General features: G+C 43.8%; 1 protein-coding gene across 1 annotated transcript; it reads right to left on the bottom strand.

The window, feature by feature from the left end:
* Nucleotides 1–1151: 1151 nt before the first annotated feature.
* Nucleotides 1152–8607, bottom strand: LOC131107439 (E3 ubiquitin-protein ligase pellino homolog 2). Its single transcript, XM_058057482.2, has 7 exons — nucleotides 8226–8607; nucleotides 5046–5175; nucleotides 4039–4140; nucleotides 3766–3963; nucleotides 3502–3687; nucleotides 2994–3199; nucleotides 1152–2198 (listed from the first exon to the last, which is right to left on the bottom strand). Exons 1-7 carry the CDS (start codon nucleotides 8303–8305, stop codon nucleotides 1814–1816), a joined length of 1287 nt encoding a protein of 428 aa, XP_057913465.1. The 5' UTR covers nucleotides 8306–8607; the 3' UTR covers nucleotides 1152–1813.
* Nucleotides 8608–15439: the final 6832 nt, after the last annotated feature.

The following is a 15439-nucleotide window of genomic DNA, read 5'->3' as shown; positions in this document are numbered from 1 at the left end:
GACACACACAGCCGGGCGTGGTTGGCTACATTCATTGTTCTACGGGAGCACTGTGTCTACATACTAAGTGTTGTGTCGTGTGTGTGTGGCGGACACAGTGTTGGCAACGTTTTTTTTTTTTTTTTTTTCCCGCACACTAATGGGCTCTCCTGACATCCCCGGAGCATACTCAACAACTTTCACTGAGTTCAACAACTACATCAGTTAGAAAAATACTCTTTTTAAACACCGAACACCCTCACTCCACGTTTCCTAACAAAATACTTTTTTTTGGACACATACATCATACACGCTAAAAAAAACAAACAATAAAACAAAGGTTACTGTTGAGGTTACGCAAGGTCAAACCTTTGGACACGTTGACACAACCTGTAGGACCCTGTCAGCGTCCGAGCCCGGCAACCAGGAGTGTGTCACGTTTACCACAGACGGCTAACGTTTCACATATCCACCAAACACGTGCCAACGCTTTGGTTCCATCAAAGGGTCGTCAACATCTCAACACACTTCTGGTTGATCCCCCCCCCTTACCCAAAAAATGCTACAGACATGTTTGAGGCGACCGTCGCTGGCCTTCAAAGCCAGCGTACGTTCTTAGCTTATCGATACGAGAGAGTTATTGCTGTTATTCCAGGGAGTTGTGTGAAGTGGGTCTTACCGAGTTTCTGGAGCCCCCGGCCCTCGTTTGCACTCCTCCTACTTGATGATGGACTTGGGATCTGGCTGCCGGACAGACGAGGTGTCAACATACGGTAGATCCCCGCTATTCACGAGAGTTACGTTGTGAAGGGTATGTAATACGTTCAGAGCGATAATGGAGGATGATAGGTGGAACAGACGAAATGGGGGTCACGGTCTAGCCTTGAGCCTGGGCGTCAGCGAGCGCTACAACCGCTATGGAAGTGGGGCCACCTACATCTGCTGATGTAGCTGGCGGTGCGACATGGCTGCACTGCTCTGCAGGCTGCTGGGTCGGAGAAGGCCTTTCCTTACGCCACGTCTACATAATCCATACTGAAAGTTGAAGTGCTTCTGCAGCCACGCAGGGCGTTGCTATTTTGTAACTATTGTTATGCTGTATGCTCCGGCACGGTGGTCGAGTGTTAGCACGCAGACCTCACAGCTAGGAGGACCAGGGTTCGCTTCCACCCTCGGCCATCTCTGTGTGGAGTTTGCATGTTCTCCCGGTGCATGCGTGGGTTTTCTCCGGGTACTCCGGTTTCCTCCCACGTTCAAAAAAAAAAAAACATGCTAGGTTAATTGGCGACTCCAAATTGTCCATAGGTATGAATGTGTTGTTTGTTTATATGTGCCCTGTGATTGGCTGGCGACCAGTCCAGGGTGTACCCTGCCTCTCGCCCGAAGACAGCTGGGATAGGCTCCAGCACCCTCGTGAGGAAAAAGCGGTCGAAAATGAATGAATGAATGAATGCTCCATTATCATTATTTATAAATGATCATCTACTTAGGGCAACAAAGATGTGTTTTCTGCCCAAAAACAATGGCCTATTTTCAGAAGAATGTGAAGGTTTTCTTGCAAAAATATCCTGTTTTTACCGTAAATCTGCAAATAGCGGGGATCCACAGTATTTGTACTGTCATGGAATGAAAATAGGCGGTCTAAGATGACATCCAGATGAAAAATCAATGGGCGTATTAATCTCTCTGTCACGTTTCATCTCCAGATCGTGCATCCATCAACAAGCCCTGAAGGATGAATAAGGCCAGGAGCTGCATACGCTACGGAAGTGGAAGTGCGTTTGTCGATGGGAGAGGGAAGGATCCGTCATTTGTTCATAGTGTTGTGGTTGCTCTAGTCGATGGGGCCCTGGAAGATGAGCCGCGTCCATCCCGGTGTGTTGAGGGCAGAGGAGCAGAAGGGACACACAGGCCTGAAGGCGTGCGTCCCGTGAGGCAGCGGCGTGTCGGCCCAGTACCTGGTTGTCCTCTCCGAGCAGACGTGGCCGCATGGCACGAAAGCGTACGTGGGGGCGCCTACGTCCACGTACACGGCCGGCTCGCAGCCCAGCCACAGAGGCACGTAGGGGCCCACGCTCCGGCATAGCGGGCACTCTCGCCGCACGGCGGAGCCGTCGCCCTCGCCGGGCTCCTCCTCACCCTCGGATCTCTGGCCCCAGTCGTGGCGTCCGTGGACGTGGCCGCAGGTGAGGTAGACCCAAGGCTGGCGTTCTTCAAGGCTAAAATTCATGTAGTGTTTTAATGCTTTTCTTGTATGTTGCACTTTTGGGGGGAATTTCGCCCCATCATTCCCAATTCTTATGTGAAAAATGAACACATATTTCTTTCCCTTTTCTGTGCAGGCTAGCGCCACAAAACAAGTTCATATAAGCTAGCTACCACCGGACTATTTTGACGCTAAAGCCCTCACAAAAACAGCAACAATGTTCAATTTCCATAATGACGTGTGTATTAACCAAGCCACAGCCATATTGTTATTGTAGCAGCTGACATGAAAAACTATATTTATCTGGCGGACTAACAGGACGCCTCGCTAAGCGCTAGTCTCAGCGTCATCCACAGACGACATTGGAAGTGTTGTCGCTGTATCTCTAGTGTGCTGCTGATGTTGACAGAACTAGCATACTCTTAAGTATCAGTGCACCTAGGAAAGAAGTTTGGGTAGTGTTTTAAATCATCCAAATAGGGCAAGATACTGGAATTATTACACGTTATCATCAGTGTATCAGTATCATACGTGTTAATGCATGATCACAGCATGGATAGAATTGTTAGAGGGTTTTTACAGGGCTTCATAGTTGAAATAGTGTCCCAATCACATGCATTGTTAGTAAGCTCATATAAACTCTTGTGTTGTAATGCACAGAAAAGGGAAATAAATGTGTGCTCATGTTTGGATTGTGAATGATGGGCAAAATTCCCCCAAAAAGTGCAGTTCCCCTTTAAAAAAGTTACTTTTGAGTCACCCTGTATTCTCCGCTACCAAATGATGGCTGACACGTGGAGTGGCGTACCTGTGGCTACGGGGCAGGCTGGGGAAGGCCAGAGTGCTGAGGCCGACAGGACACTGAGGCCGAGAGGCGTTCAACTCCTGGCGAAGCGCCTCCAGGTGGCGAAGGGTGGGAGCGCGCATGAGGCCCTCGCCAGTGCGCCACAGCAGGGTGGCGCCGCACAGATCCACCAACGAGCCGTCTCGTAGCGCGCTGCTCTCCCCTTCCGCCTGCAGGAGGCGACCCACACACTTAATGACAATTAATAATACTTAGGGATGCAGAGTAATCATCAGTTATGACATCATACCAATAAATCAGATAGCATTAAAAAATAGAACAGATAAAAAAATGCTCCAATGAGGCAGGATTACCCATACAGTGCGGGTGAGCAAATCAAACACTCCTTTCCCCCCTCCTGCCTGTGATGTTACCACCCGTTATCGATACCAAGCAGTTTGACATCATACATCTCTGATAATAAAAATAACAAAAAAATTAAATTAACAGATTTTTTTAAGTCACGACTCACAAGTTTGCCTCTGCTGGGTCCAGAGCGAGTCTCCCGCAAGGCGTAGACGTCGCCGCAGACCGAGATCTCCCGCCACAGACCCTGCTTGGGATCCTCCGGGAAACCCTCCGGATGCATGACCAGGACGCCGTTGGTGGTCAGGCCGTCCATGTGTCCATCGGGGTTCTTCCACTTGGTGGCCTTCTCCTGAGGCGGCACAGGATTGTTACTACTTCCTGTCGGGGAGCCCCCAAAGAGGTGCTGACACTAAAAGTGTGAACAAACCCCCAAGAAGATGTTTTTGGAGGAGTCGAAGCCAGCAGCGTAGATGCGCGCTGTGTACGGAGGGTGGCGTTCACACACCACCCTGCAGGCAAAACGTGAGATGGTACTGGGGGCGATGGAGGGGTCCTCTCCCTCCTTGGCCCCCCCGGACGTGTCCGTCACCACAAAGTCAATGGGACTTTCTGTAGAGCGTCCAATCTGTTGGATATGAGTAGACATGAGTCAAGCAGGTGGTGTATGATTTTCACAATACAATGTGAAGAAGTGCACTACCTGGAACATGTCAGTGTTGTTGTCATGGCAATACTCCACCACCACTGTCTGGTTGCGGGACAGCGTGAAAGAGATGCTGTGCTGCCCCCTGCTGTGCACAGCCTGCAGTGCAAGCAAGCAGTGGGAGATGATGAAGCAACAGCATGGGATTATTTCTCAAATAGCTCATATTGTTGGATTCACATTAATATTAATATTGCCAATGACTTGTTTTTTTAGTAACAATGAATAGAAAAAGACTGCCAACATAAAGTGTTCTGACGTAGTCTGATAGAAGTCTTTTTTATTTTTAAATAAAGATATATTTTTGATCATCTTTTTTCCTGGTACACACAAATATGAACTATTATGTAATATTATTGATCTTTTTTGTCGTTGAGCTTCTTCCTCTTAATCATATTGTGCTATGAAGTAGAGTCTATACTGTGATGTATTGATGCAGTGTAGTGTATTGTGTTTTTAAAGAGATGACATGAATGAGCTTTATTTTTAAATAAGAATAAATGTGTTGGCTGCCACCTCCAGAAAGTGGGTCACCACTTAATGACCATGAGAAAATGACTACAGCATTCTACTCTGCCTTTTTTTTTAAAGTCACATACCCCCCGGGGAATAGTTTTTTCTGTCAAGTACCCCTGGCCAGAGAAAAGTATTTTTTGTTTGTAAAAAAAAAAAAAAGATGAAGAACGATTACTTCAATCTAAGTGTAAAAAGCCCCAAATTAAATACAAATGAATGTATAATCTGGATTCCCTTTTACATTCTCTCCTAGTTAGAATAAACATAGCATAGAAATCCCATGTCTATTAAGTTATCTCTACTATATTGGGTAATACAAGTCTAAAGGTGACTATAGGGGTGTTACTTCATGTCTAGAGGTATCTACCATTTTTAGAAGGGGTTAGGGTTTACTAATGACAGTGGGGTGTGGAAGCAATGAAGTGGGATAAAGGAGGGAAGAAGTACTATGTACTGGAGAAGCATCCTTAGGATGTAGGATACTTTACCTTGCTGTCCTGTGGCGTGTTGAGGATGTGCACGGCACTGGGCTTGACGCCGTTGGCCTTGGCCCGTCGGTACAAGGCGAATCGGCTCTTTCTGCGTCCACGGTCGCCGCTGGGAAGAGAGCCATTGTACCTGGCGAGGGACAGCAAGGGATGACGAGCATCTACAAGCATGCACCCACAATCTGACCTCTGCATTTGAGTGGAGTGAACACTACACTACACTATGTAATGGTGTCCCAGCAAAGTGATGAACTGCGGCGGCTATAAAAAGCTCGGCTGCTTTTGTGCGTTTGTACGGCGAGCTCTTTAGAACGCCATCAAAAGATCCACTAGCAAGATCAAATGAGCTCAACCTCAATGAGGAGACATCTACACTGAGCAGGACAAACGTGGACGACAAAAGAGAGCAGAGGAAACGTGTCGCCACGGCCTGACGTGACGTTGTTGTGTTCTGGCAACAGCTCTTGTGACGAAGACATGGGCGCCACAGGAAGCCGGCATGTGACTGATAAGAGCCGCAATCCTCCCTAAAAGTCACGGACAGCATTTTCCTGGAAAAAGGTCACTTTGTCCGCTGACCGAAAAGGCCATAACACTCGGACAAAGATGGAGTTGTAAAATACACACCAGGCCTGACATTTATGAGATAATTACAGGAAATGAGATATCAGCCATTAAAAGGCTCCACCAGTCAACATCCTGGACAAAGCTATGGTGAGGTACGGCAGTTCAAACATTAGCTAACATTAGCTTTCCACCAAATTGACTTTGTTTATAACCTTTGATGACGCTGACTTCACAGGTGCACTCCTTCAGAAGCGTCTCATCATAAATACATATTCCTCTTTATTTTAGCATCAGCTCCCACTTTGCCCACCTTTTCAAACTATGAGAAATTGGCCTTATATGATGGCGAGCCTCCTTTTCTACTGGCACAGACAGAAGATAATATCAATAGAAGGAGACCAGATGACACCTAAATGCAATAAGCAAAGGGCAGGAAGGGATAACCAAAGATGCAGGGGGCGATAAGGAGCTCGGAGATGATGCAGGCAGAGCTCCAGCACGTATGACGTATGACCACACTGGCCACATCATAAAGCACGCCATGAAATATTCACTCCCCGTGGGAGCCTGCTGGAGACACAACGGTTATTTTCATCGAGGACAACACTCTCTCTCACAGGACAGCGAAGATGTAGGACAGACCCGGCGCTTCATAGAAGGACAAAAGACGGACTTGATGGACAGGGGCAGGGCACGGTGTCCTGGCCGGCTGACATAATGAGCGGTGGCGGGCTCAGGCGGCTCACATGGCCCGCATGGAAGCAGGCATCGACCACACGGCCGTGTGTGTGACATCAGCAATGCTGACAGATGCGAGGTCGAAGCATGCAGGCACACCGCATGGACCATCTAACTTCAAGAGAAACAACTGGACACATATGACATGGCCACAGACCACCACAATGTAATCCACTGGGCATCTTGTTGGGGTCCTTGTGCAATTCCAACACAAAAGTGGATGAAAGTGCAATTAAGATCATTAAAAATCATCAACATTTCAACATTGGAGAAGGTGCCACAAATATAGATGCATAATATATTTTCTTCCCAAAATGATAAATTTCTTCTTCTCAACACCAGTATGATATGGATAACTTTTTCATATCCACTTGTCAACTAAAATCGATTAGTGGTTAGATAGATTTGACCAGGTACGTATACCTGTTGATTTCTCCTAATGAAATATCATAACATGACTACGAGCACATCACTACTATCTGGAGAACCAGAATATAGAGCGGGAGGGGCCACCTGGTGTGGCCCAACAAGGTGCAATGTATTTGGATACATGCTCAGAGCAGCCGGTGTGATGCCACGGAGGCACAACAAACCCCCATGCGTCCACTAATTGCAAAGCATTTGGTCAGCTAGCATGCTAAATGTTCAGGGTGGGTTATACTTCTGCTGTGAAGAGTCGTGCAAAAAAAAAAAGAGTCATGCAGAAATCCAGGCAGTGTATCAAAACACATGTCTACCACAGTAACCAAAAAATAAAGCGGAAGAAGTTTGCCAGAGTTTTCTGGAAGTCTGCTTCTTGAACAGTAGCTGTGTCTTTATTTGCTGCTGTGCCAGAAGAGAAGGTGATCCACTCGTCCTTTGAATAGGAGAAGTGCTGAAGTCGCCATTCTGCCCAGCACAGGTACTGGTACCATGGCAGGAGAAACACACAACTTGTTTCAGTGTTTCTTTATACTTAAACTGCTGTGCTTTTGGAGTTTGTCACATGATCGTTGTGATCCGGATAGATCTGAATAGTTTTTTTCTCAATGAGAAATCTCACAACATCTTGAGACAGCCCTATTCGCTACCATTGGAAGGCCCTTTCCTGTTCCCCGTGCTCCAAGCATGTTTGGATGGAGTAGAATGAACACGGCCTCTCTCAATGCATAGGCCATTAGGTCAGTTATCTTTGGCACAGACAGGAAGCTGTGCGGGCCAGCAGGGATGTCTGCGTAAAAAGCCAGCCGGGATGTGACTGCACATCTGTGGCATTCCCTCCCCGCTCCCTGCAGACCATGCACGCCATGGAAGAACTGCAGGGCCGTGGAAGTCGCCGCCGCTTGTCATCGGCACATCCTGCTGGTGCCAAGAAGGGGGGCTTCTTCTTCCCTCTACCACTCCCCCCACCCCAGGCAGCACCTCCATGTGTAAATACCCAAGATAGGATGCTGGGTAACAAGCGTGCGTTTTGCAGTCAGTCCCTACTTTGAGCCATTAAAGATCCAGCATAGGATGACATCATTGGGATTCAGCAACCCAGCACCCCCCACCCCCTCCCTCGCGTTCCACACCTCCAACCATTGATGAAAAAAGTCTCCAGCGATGTGAAAATATCCATGTCAGATTTGGCAGGGTGACACATAAACGCATCACACACATGCACGACGCTGAGAGAACGCTGCAGGCTTTAAAGTTAGTTGGTAACATGGCGAATAGTGTAGTACACGCCGACGGATGCTTTGAAATGATGAAATATACCGCGGATTACACGCATGCACTGCATTTGCATGATAAATAACGTGAACCGTTACCGCAACGATGAAGGAGCTGCTCCCCATCCCACACATTTTCTCTTTACTATGGTTCCCTCCACACAGACAGACACACACTTACCCCAATATGACCAGTTCGCCGTATTTTATCGAGTCTTTAACGGGCACATCATCATCTCCGTCCTTTTTCGGGGAATTCATCAGCAATTACTCCTCGAATGATGTAATGAATGTTAAAAAAAATAACGAAAAAAGACGAGTAGTCCCCAGCAAGAGGCGATAGTAGACGATGAAACAATGCTAACACCCTCGAAAGTGCCGCTTGGCTTCGCCTCCTTATTGAAGTTTGGACACAGTTGGGCAAAGTCCCCCCTGACTTGTTGTGGTTGTTTGTTGGACAGTTTGAATCCGTCGGAGGAGCATCTTTTGGTGGGGGTGGGTTTTTAAAACGTCAAGCGCGCAGCTAGCTTGTAGCAAAGAAATCTGTTCACTAGCAAAGAGGAGGAGACAACAACGACGAGCAGCAGGGAGTGGAGCGTACCATTAAATGTAGGGATGCCCCTTGAACATCTGGCTGAGAAAATGGATGTCACCATCACACAGAATTATCACTCATTACTTTTAAATGGATTCATAGATTTAAATAATTCCTCTGTTTATTATTTAGGAACCAATTTAATGTCAATAATGATTTTAAATATTCGCTTAGAGAAAGACACCCCCCTCCGATACAAGAAATGGGCGAAAAGTGCTACATGAAAGCATCATTTCTATTCTACGTTAGGGGTGTGCGATACTGCTATTTTTTGTATCGATCCGGTGATAACTAATGAAAAGTAAATACAGAGAAACTAATATTAGGTATTGTTCTAACCCTGTGCCTTTTTGGCCTCAAACATCCCCTCAGTCCAGGAACCTACCGCAGTTTGTAAACAATATACAAACATATATAAACGAATAATACAACAAAAAAAAACCAGTGCAAATAAACACAGAGAACTAGTCAACTCTACTTTTGCAATTTAATGGCTGTGGATTTTATTTTGTGTATGAACTATTATGGAGGGTTTGGTGAAATACATACCCTTTCTTCCAGTCTGGGAGTGATGTGTGAGTTGGGAGCTTTCTTGCATAATTGTCTCCTTTTTGGTCAACTCTAAATTGCAACAATTCAGGGTTTGTCAACACAACTCAGAAGTGTAATTACTTGTGTCACCACATGGGGGCAGTACACCTCAGTTGTCAGTAGTCACCCACCTGTACTGCATACTGTCTTTTTGGTAGCATATATTCTTTGAATGTTTTTATGCAGATAATAATCTCTGCTGTGTATATTGTGTAGCACACGGCACAGAACCCCGACAACACACACATGCAGGTATGCAGGAACCCGATTGGGCCAGTAAACAGCAACTGCACCCCAAAAGACAAAAAAAAAATACTCTGAAAAAAACTAAAATGAAATAAAACTACCCTTGATTAGATACCTAACAATTCCATACATGGCGAGGGAGGCTTACTGAAGGACAGAATACTTACAAAGTCCTACAAGTGTAAAAATAAGTTTACTGCTGTATAAAAAGTACAATAAAGTAAAAGTACTCTCCCTTTGCTGTGTCATGTTTAAGGACGTGGGCAGGGAGGCTTTCCTAAAGTGATTACTTTATACAATGTGTTTTTTTAACTTATTTAACTGTCCTACAACTTTAAAAAGAAGTTAACTTCTCTGTAAAAAAAAAAAAGTACAATAAAGTAAAATTACTCTGTCTTTGATGCGTAATGTTTAAGGACATAGCAAGAAAGGCTTGCTAGAGGAGAGTCGACGTCATGTGTTGCGATTTTTATCATTCCCAAGTGTCCTGTGAGTGTAAAAAAGTAAAAAATATGATGATAAAGTCAAAATTGATGCATAATGTTGAAGGTACTACATGAGTCGTGCTTTGGAACAGATTTTACTGTGAGAGGTTGAGAGGTTGATGCTGTCTCAATGGGTCATGCTATGGCAGTGCCCCTCAAATAGTGGGGTGTGCCCCCCCGGGGGACACGGTGAACTATCAGGGTGGAAGTGAGAGGCAGGGAGCAAAAACACAACATGGTGTCAATCCATGGGTGGAGGTGTTGCTAGCGTCATCTAGCTCTTCTGGCCGTGTGGTTGAACATGTGGCGGCTTGCATGTTGTGGACTTGAAGTGATGCAAGTTGTGCGTTGTCACATTGCAGGTACACACTAACCACAAGATGACATTTCATTATTTCTACACTTGCAGTTATGTACAGTAATCCCTCATTTATAGTGGCTAATTGCTTCCAGAAATAAAGGATTTCATGTCAGAAAATGGAATATTTCTGTAGTTAGCGCATAGAAAACCTGTTTATGACTTTCCGAGTACAGCGTTACATTAACATTATTAGATCCCTGGAGAAATTAAATAACACCCCTGTAGTCACATGCACACAGCTATTATTCAGTGTTTACGCCACATTGCAAATCGTATTATGCTGCAAGGACACGGGCAATCTACTCTCTTTTTTTTTTTCTAAACATAAGAAGCCAAAACTTACCACTTCCACATGGAATGGGAGAACTTTATTCCACCCTATGATGTGGGAACACCGCGGCTGATTTGATGTGTTCAGGTCAGTTCTATACCCGGTGGTTGGGGACCGCTGGTCTAGAGCACAGCATGGACGCTCGATTTTGGGTGTGTGGGGTTACAAAACATGTAATGAAATACTGGAAATGGGCTGCACGGTGGACAAGTGGTTAGCATATTGGAGTCAGGAGATGGAAAGAAGACCTGGGTTGGAATGCATGCGTGTGTGTTTACTCCGGTTACTCCACTTTCCTCCCACATTTCAAAACACGCATGCCACATTACTGAGGATAAGCGGCATAAAAATAGATGGATAAGGAAATAAACGAGTAACCTTTTTTTTTTTGTTGCCAGCCCTCATTTTGACACATTTGACACTTTTGTGTGAGGAGTAGAAGAGCCCCACCGTGGGGGATCTTGGTCTTTTCAGGCAGTACATGAAGTCCATTGACTTAGTGTGTACAGGCTGTGTTTGCATTTGCACAACAGCGTTGTAGGAGGTTCTGTTTGCACTGTGCAAATGTACAAATGCAGAATGAAATTTGGAGAAAAAAAGTGTCATAAAGAGACTTTTAATGAGGATTAATAGGGTGATGCCGCATGATGACTAATCCTCGATAACACACACACACGCATGCACCCCTGGCTTGTCTCTGTGAAGAAGAGTAAATAATCGACCTGGCTTAGTTTCACTTGGTACAGTCTGTGTGCTTTCATTGTGCAACCTTGCGTCTGGTAGAAACAGGACGGACCAGATGTGCCTTTACATTCCCGCTCTGGGATTAAGGTCACACCCTCCTCCCTTTTTTACTCCTCACTACTACTACTATTCCACTTTCTCGTCATATCTGCCGTACTTGTCCTCCGTGTTTGCAATCAACCTGAAAGTACAGACGACACAGAGCCCATCGGGTGAAATCCATTATTGATGCTGCTGACAATAAGAACGTCTCTGGCGCCCCGGCCAGTGACTCAACTCTTCTGACTAACACTTATGTCACCGAAGGAGAATTTGTCTTCTCTTCACAGAGGTCACATGAGAGGTAGAGCTGCTAGGAGCGACACCAAGGACACAAACCACCACCGCGCTTTGTTCTCCTTGCTGTGGTGGTATCAGCCTTCGTGTGTTTCGACTGGCAACGTCTTAACACGACACGACATGCACCAAAAGCCCTGCAATTGGACCAAATATACATCAACAAAGTCATGGATGATGTCAAACATCAGCTGACTGAACATGAAAACGCATAATGACAAAAATGTGATGAAGACCATAGAACAGGAAATGAAACATCTGCATGATGTTGGTCAATCCAGTGAAGCTGAGTGAGCATGGAAAAAAAGTGATGAAAACCATAGAAGGGAAAGTGACAGGAGCAGTTACCCACATGCTCAGTAGAAAATGGCTACCTGGCAACCACAAACAATAAGCGTAATGGCCAAGAAAGAGACTCACCTGACTCACGTGAGTACAGCATGAAAGGCAACGCTAGAGGGACGCATGGTGCGAGTTCGTGGGTTGAAAAGGTAGCTTAGGCCACTTGACCGCCGCCATCTGCTGCTGCTGAGTCTTTGTCTGTGTTGCTATGGAGACAAGCGCAAACAAAGAAAAGGTATTTGTGTTATTTAGTTCCCATGCCAAGCCTGACAAAGCCCAAGTGGGAAGGTACAGACATACAGTACAGGTGTGTAGCAAATAGACCCTAATGTATCATATGCATAAATTGGCTTGTGCCAATATTGATATTCATTTTAATAATAATAGTTTGCAAGTCTCAGCATTGTTCTGAGCACAACAGGCCTCTCTGCTCCTTATGGGATGCCTGCAGGGAATGATATTACAATTATATTATTTAGGTTTTTTTTTATTATTCTAAAAATATAGTTTTAAGAATTTTGGGACAAATATGGTTATTAGAAATGTGAGGTAGTAACCTTTTCATGAAACTTCAAAACAATTCTAAAAGTAGATGTATAAGAAATACAATAAATTGTTAAAATATTACTTTGAATATACACCTTTCTTTAAACATTTTAAAAATACATTTATAATTTTTATTTATTTTAATTTTGTACCAGTTATTACTTTGTAAAATTATTTTTAGTATTTAATTATATTTGTAGACATTTTTTTTAAATCCTATTATTCAGTACATGTGACCAATATTTGTTTTGGTTTATGTCACTTCCTCTTAAATACATTTATAATTTTTATTTATTTTAATTTTGTACCGATTATTACTTTGTAAAATTATTTTTAGTATTTAATTATATTGTAGACATTTTTTTTAATCCCATTATTTAGTAGATGTGACCAATATTTGTTTTGGTTTATGTCACTTCCTCTTAAATACATTTATAATTTTTATTTATTTTAATTTTGTACCGATTATTACTTTGTCAAATTATTTTTAGTATTTAATTATATTTGTAGACATTTTTTTTAAATCCTATTTTTTAGTAGATGTGACCAGTATTTGTTTTGGTTTATGTCACTTCCTCTTAAATACATTTATAATTTTTATTTATTTTAATTTTGTACCGATTATTACTTTGTCAAATTATTTTTTGTATTTAATTATATTTGTAGACATTTTTTAAAAATCCTATTATTTAGTAGACGTGACCAATATTTGTTTTGGTTTATGTCGCTTCATCCCAAATACATTTATAATTTTTATTTATTTTAATTTTGTACCGATTATTACTTTGTAAAATTATTTTTTTGTATTTAATTATATTGTAGACATTTTTTTTTAATCCTATCATTTAGTAGACGTGACCAATTTTTGTTTTGGTTTATGTCGCTTCCTCTTAAATACATTTATAATTTTTATTTATTTTAATTTTATACCGATTATTACTTTGTAAAATTATTTTTTGTATTTAATTATATTGTAGACATTTTTTTTTAATCCTATCATTTAGTAGACGTGACCAATTTTTGTTTTGGTTTATGTCGCTTCCTCCCATCATTTCCTGTTCTGTGCTTTTATTGTGTAACATCTGTTTCCTGCTCGGTGCTTCATGCGTGAAGCTTTTTAAAGCAGTACATAAATATGACCTGGGGTCAAGCGTGGAACACCTGCGAGTAAGGCCGATGCCGTATGCAGAGGAACAGGAAGCAATGGAGGAGGACAGGAAGAGGAAATGAACTATGTCTTAGTTTGACCTGCACCTCAGTGACGTCCTTGTGTGGTGCGGGTCCACTTCATTGCTCATGTGCGTACGTCTGTGCTGCACACACACACACACACACACACACACACACACACACACACATCAGATGGCTCCTATGAACAGACTGTTTATTTTTGGCTGCCGTTGTGTCTAATTTGGGCAGGAAGTTGTAGGCTGGCTAATTGTGTTGCGTTTAGGGCCTTGCCAGAGGGTGTGTTTGCCAGCAGGCGGACACCAGAGAGACATTTCCACTAATTGGCACCCTGCGCACAACACGGACAAGGCTATTGATTATTAATACAACGTGACAGCCTTTCACCTGATTGACAAGCACTTGTAGACGCCGCTGTGGCATTTCCTGTGTGTTTTAGCCAGCCTTCCACAATGACTGGGATCATAAAGGCAGCGTGAACAGAAACTATGAGCACAACAATATACCAGTGGCCTTTTAGTGGGCACAGCAAAGCCTGGTATTCCTGTTAAAAGACCATTAAAACATCTGATTAAACATTTTGACATAATGATCTGGAGTACTATTGCTGCCAGGCGCACCACCAGGGTTGCAGCCACTCTGTAATTATTGGCGCATACTTGAGGCAACATGTGACGCTTTTTTTTTTTTTTTTTATAAGACAATGTCTCAGCAGACCCCTGTGGCAACCCAGACGCCGACTCCAGCGAGTCTTTGAGTTGCAGTCCGGCCGGTCCTATTGTGTCTTTTGTGCGTTTGAACAGTGCCTGTTGTTAGGCAGGAAATGCTTGTGAAAGGAGAAGGACATTCATTCCATTAGGAGACAGGCTACTTTGGAGAAAAACAAAAAATGATACAAAAAAAAAAGTAATGGTTGCGAAGGAAGGCCAGGCAGCTGAGGACTGCAAAACTACCCTGTCTTCCCCTCAAGTGGACCACACTCACTGCAACATTTACACCACAGGTGTCACACTCAAGGCCCGGGGACTGGATTCAGACCGCCATATTTACTATGTTGAAAGTTTGAAAATGAAAGTCGCTTTGGTTAGAGTCCGTTTTGGTTTGAGTCTGACCTGCTAACCCACACTGCTGACCATGCCAACACTCCCCGCCATTAATTTCCACATTTAGTGTTTTCCATGGGGAGGTTTGTTTTGGTTAGAATCCGTTTTGGTTTGAGTCAAACCTTCTGGAGCAGATTCATGATGCTAACCAAGGCACCACTTTAGATATAATCCTGTTCACACAGGAGCTGCTGTCAACTACAACTCATGCCAGTCACTGGCACTCCCCACCATTCAGACTGCCATATTTAGTGTTTTCTATGGGGAAGTTTTCTTTGGTTAGAATCTGTTTTGGTTTGAGTCTGACCTTCTGGAGTGGATTCATGATGCTAACCAAGGCACCACTGTAGATATAATCAGAGAAAATAGACGTCTTAGATGTAAATATTGCTGCAGAGAACACATATGCAGTAAATGTTCACACAGGAGCTGCTGTCAGCCACAACTCATGCCAGTCACTGGCACTCCCCGCCATATTTAGTGTTTTCTATGGGGAAGTTTGCTTTGGTTAGAATCCGTTTTGGTTT

Source organism: Doryrhamphus excisus, linkage group LG19 (genome assembly GCF_037039965.1).
Source record: "Doryrhamphus excisus strain RoL-2023G ecotype Guam linkage group LG19, RoL_Dexc_Guam_v1.1, whole genome shotgun sequence".
NCBI lineage: Eukaryota > Metazoa > Chordata > Actinopteri > Syngnathiformes > Syngnathidae > Doryrhamphus > Doryrhamphus excisus.
This window is presented reverse-complemented; position numbering and strand designations above follow the sequence as displayed.